The following is a 3813-nucleotide window of genomic DNA, read 5'->3' as shown; positions in this document are numbered from 1 at the left end:
TAACAATTTAACACGCGGGATTTTAATATTCCATAAAGCGTCTTAATAGATAAGGGCGTCTCGTTTTCAGATATAATTATTACTGTAAAAAAGGGAATTCCCGCATCCTTTCCAACACTTCAACAGCAGGATACCGACGCGTCTGCAAGGTCACAGAAGCCGCTCCGCGCCTCTGATTGGTCGAGCAACGTCCGTCAGCTGGAACCGGAGAGGGCGCGCTATCACGTGACCTCTACGCAAAGGAAGGAGTGTGCGAGTTTGTCTTCCGCAGTACAGTGCAGAGTTGGTCTGGATTAGAGTATGTACAATTAATGTTAAGGAATGTTCGCTTTTATTTTAATCTGTGTTGATAAGCATCATATTAAGTAACAAAATAGTTTGCGAAAATGATGTAAGCTCGTTTTTTGTCCTCTCTCTTCTAAGGTCTTAGAATAGTTCAGTCACTATCATTGCTGTCATGGTGGTATTCAAAGTGTAGCGTATTCTTGGCTGTGGATGGAGTTACCCCATGATATTAACTAAACAGATTTGTCAGTGACGGTGTGGAGCACGACGCAAAATTATATTGTTGAATTAGGGTTTTTGCACAAAAAATAGATGGCTCGTGTCGTAGTTTCGGTCGTTGAGATTTACATAAATATACAGATTCTCTGTTGACAAGTGATGTAGACAAAATATAATACTGTTTTAGCTCCACGGTATTGTCAGTACAGACTAACTTCGAATAAATCGCCCACATTGAAATATCCAACATCATTGCCGTCATCTAAAGCCATCACTTTGTGATGAATTTTAAATCCATTGGAAGGGTTAAAGTCTTTTCTATAAACGGATTCCTGCATCAGTTCTTTGTAGATATAGCCTGGAGATACAGCAGGGCTTTCTTTCAGGAATATGAAACGAATCCATTTTGCTTCCTGGCTTGTTAATAGGTCTCCTTCACTGAAGAAGCAGGCATCTCTGTCCATCTGGTCGCACAAGCATGGCATCAGTGGGCGAGGCACACTGTGCCAGCTGCGCACACACCAGCCTGGCATCTCCCAGTGCCCACCAGACTCTGGATGAGATGGATTTTGAAAGAGGTCGGTTTGGACTTTCATGGACTTTGAAAGAGGTCGAGAGAAAAGAGACAGAATGTTTTGGCTGAAACGCCTAAAAAAGGCTCCACAGCCGAAACGCTGTGTCTCTTTTCTTTTCCTTTCAGTGTGGAATAAACCGTCACCTGTTCCTTTGCAGCCTACGCATGCTGAAGGCAGCTACCTACTTAAACATGTTTTTGAGTATATTTGTACAGATCATGTCAGGCCATTTGCCAAACCGCTTTATACCATACGGTATTTGTACAGGTGTGTTACTAAAATAATATCTTGTAAACATTTACTTTTCTGTTCCTTTAATAGAATGTAGACTAGTGGCCGCCTCTCGCAATGCCTGAAACAGGCCTCTCTACACTATGGAAAGTGTGACTTCCATCGCAGTATTTTCTCTTTGGTGTTGTGGTGATGCTGGATATGTGTGTCCATTCAGGTATCTGGTGTGCAGCTCTTTCGGGGGACGCGGAGAGGGTCCAGGCCTTGCTGCACAAGGGGACAGATCCCAATGTGAGGGACCAGGCTGGTTACACTGCGCTGGTGAGGGACTAACAGCACACTTCTTGTAACACCCTGGCACCATCGGTCCATGAACAGTACTTCAATATAACCTTTAAGATCAATGATTTCATTGTTTAAAAAAAAAACATTTGTAGAGTTAAAGAAACGTTTGTGGAGCTCGGAAGCCTTGGTATTGTTCCTGTTTTCGTTTTGCCCTAATTTCCTACATTTATATTAGCAGTCCCAGTTGACTTATACAGTATATAGACAGTAAATGCACCTTGACAGTACTGTGCAACTGATCTCATGCCTACAGGCAATGCAACATTGAGAAATGCTACTCGAGTTATGTGTAGTTTGATTTTGCCCAGTCGTATTAGTTGAGGGCAGGATGCATTGGCTATCCGGTAACGAAGGGTACATTGTGTTTACAGCACTATGCCAGTCGCAGCGGGTGCTTGTCCGTGTGCGCCCTCCTGCTGGACCGTGGAGCATGCACCAGTCCTCAGACCAGGGGCGGGGCCACCCCTCTGCACCGCGCCGCCTACTGCGGCCACGTGGGCGTGGTCAGCCTGCTGCTGGCCAGGGGGGCGGACCCTCTTCTCTGTGACGACGAAGGCTCCTCCCCCTTGCACAAGGTAGGAAAGAGCTCTGGATCATGTGACACTCTGTTAAAGTACAGGCTAAATGGGCACCCCCCAGAGATCACAACTTAATTGCTTTGTGTGGATATTTTTGCAGCAGATCATATTTAAAAGATTTGTTGAGTTTTAACAAAACAGTTAAGGATCTACCTTCTCCCTATTTTCTTAACGAAATGAGGGTGAATTAAACAAGGTGTGGTTTGTTGGAGCTTCATTTTTGTTCTCCTTGATTGTACTGAGGCTAATGACAGTGACTGGGCATCTGGCCATGTCTGCATTTTGGATGGCTTTGCCAATGTTAACCCTGGCCCAGACAGAGACTAGGCCCGATACTGGCCGAATACCTGAGTGCGTTGGGGATGGTTGTGACCCTGTGCTTGATGCTGGCCTGACCCTGTGTTGTGTGCAGGCCGCAGAGCAGGGCCGTGAGGAGGTGTGTGAACTGCTGCTCCAGCGCTGTCCTTCGCTCAAGACCCTGGCAGATAAGAGGTCCCGCACAGCCTACCACCTGGCCCAAGAGGGGAGCAGTCTGAAGCAGCTCTTGAGACCCCCTGAGAGCGTTCACTGACACCCACCAGCCTCTGCAGGGGCTGAGAACAGCACACATCACAGTCAGGTTCTTACAGGGGTGTGCTGGGACCTGCTGTGCACAGTACTGGCGCGGACAGAGAAACAAACAGCCCAGTTATGTTGACCAGAGCTGTAATGTAGAGACGAGGCTGTAGTTGATACACTTGTACTTCATGTACAGGGACAGTCCAAGGTTTTCTTGGCTGAATGGCATGTTCTTACCATGTTTTCTTAAGTTCTTATGAGTTGAAGAGCCCTAGGCCAAGCTACGACATGCTGTATATCTTTTGACACTGCATAGACTGTGGCCCCCTTCCTTGTGGGATTTAGCCCTTGGAATCAGAGTCAGATAAATGAAGTATGAGTATGAGACAAGAGACAACCAGCTGCACTCAGGCACAACTTCATCACAGGCTTGACCAGAGCAGTGTTCCAGGTTCAAATTTGCGTTCACGGGGTCCGGGTTTAACAAAAAATCAAGATGCAAACAGGACTGTAACTGCAGCGTTCACTCTGTTTGATTCATTTTTTTGGACTTCTCAATCCAGGATTGGAAAAGGGCTCAGCTTTGCTCATTCTCTCAGAAGTGGAGTTTGATAAGCTGTGCGGGTACTGTTTTCCAGTATAATAATCATATCACTCTTACGCATAAATGTATGTTACTATCTAGTTTTTGGGTTGTCTGTTTTTTCAAGGTTTCGACTTCCTGACTTGAAGTTTTGAAAGATCAGCAGGGTAGAACCAAGCCTCTGTGTATTTTTGTTTACCTGTTTGAATCAATCAGCAATAAAAAAGTCACAGTCACGTCCTTGTCTGTTCCCTTTATAATGTTACACACCAACCATAAGTAAATACCAAGTTTTTTTAAGGTATCACATGCTACACAGGAGTGCACTTTCCAAATGTGGATTAAAATACTTCAGTGTCCTTGCCCTTAAAGCAAACAACCTGTCTCAGAGACACATACAGTACATAAGTATTCAGCTGCAACACAGCACTAATCACTG

At 45.3% G+C, this 3813-nt stretch overlaps 1 protein-coding gene across 1 annotated transcript; it reads left to right on the top strand.

The window, feature by feature from the left end:
• The first annotated feature begins 214 nt into the window (after window positions 1-214).
• ankrd39 (ankyrin repeat domain 39) lies at window positions 215-3610 on the top strand. Its single transcript, XM_006625481.3, has 5 exons — window positions 215-298; window positions 933-1082; window positions 1528-1631; window positions 2027-2230; window positions 2646-3610. The coding sequence occupies exons 2-5, from the start codon at window positions 983-985 to the stop codon at window positions 2802-2804; spliced, it is 567 nt and encodes a 188-aa protein (XP_006625544.1). The 5' UTR covers window positions 215-298; window positions 933-982; the 3' UTR covers window positions 2805-3610.
• Window positions 3611-3813: the final 203 nt, after the last annotated feature.

Source organism: Lepisosteus oculatus, chromosome 2 (genome assembly GCF_040954835.1).
Source record: "Lepisosteus oculatus isolate fLepOcu1 chromosome 2, fLepOcu1.hap2, whole genome shotgun sequence".
NCBI classification, from domain to species: Eukaryota; Metazoa; Chordata; class Actinopteri; order Semionotiformes; family Lepisosteidae; genus Lepisosteus; species Lepisosteus oculatus.
The sequence above is the reverse complement of the archived record's forward strand: the minus strand, read 5'-3'. Positions and strand labels throughout refer to the sequence as shown.

What these genes read in the sequence shown, in the direction of transcription:
- ankrd39 (XM_006625481.3), top strand. Translation starts at nt 983, where the DNA reads ATGGCATCAGTGGGCGAGGCACACTGTGCCAGCTGCGCACACACCAGC. An exon ending in TGAGATGGATTTTGAAAGAG is followed by an intron (nt 1,083 to 1,527) that starts GTCGGTTTGGAC and finishes GTGTCCATTCAG; the next exon opens with GTATCTGGTGTGCAGCTCTT. An exon ending in AGGCTGGTTACACTGCGCTG is followed by an intron (nt 1,632 to 2,026) that starts GTGAGGGACTAA and finishes TTGTGTTTACAG; the next exon opens with CACTATGCCAGTCGCAGCGG.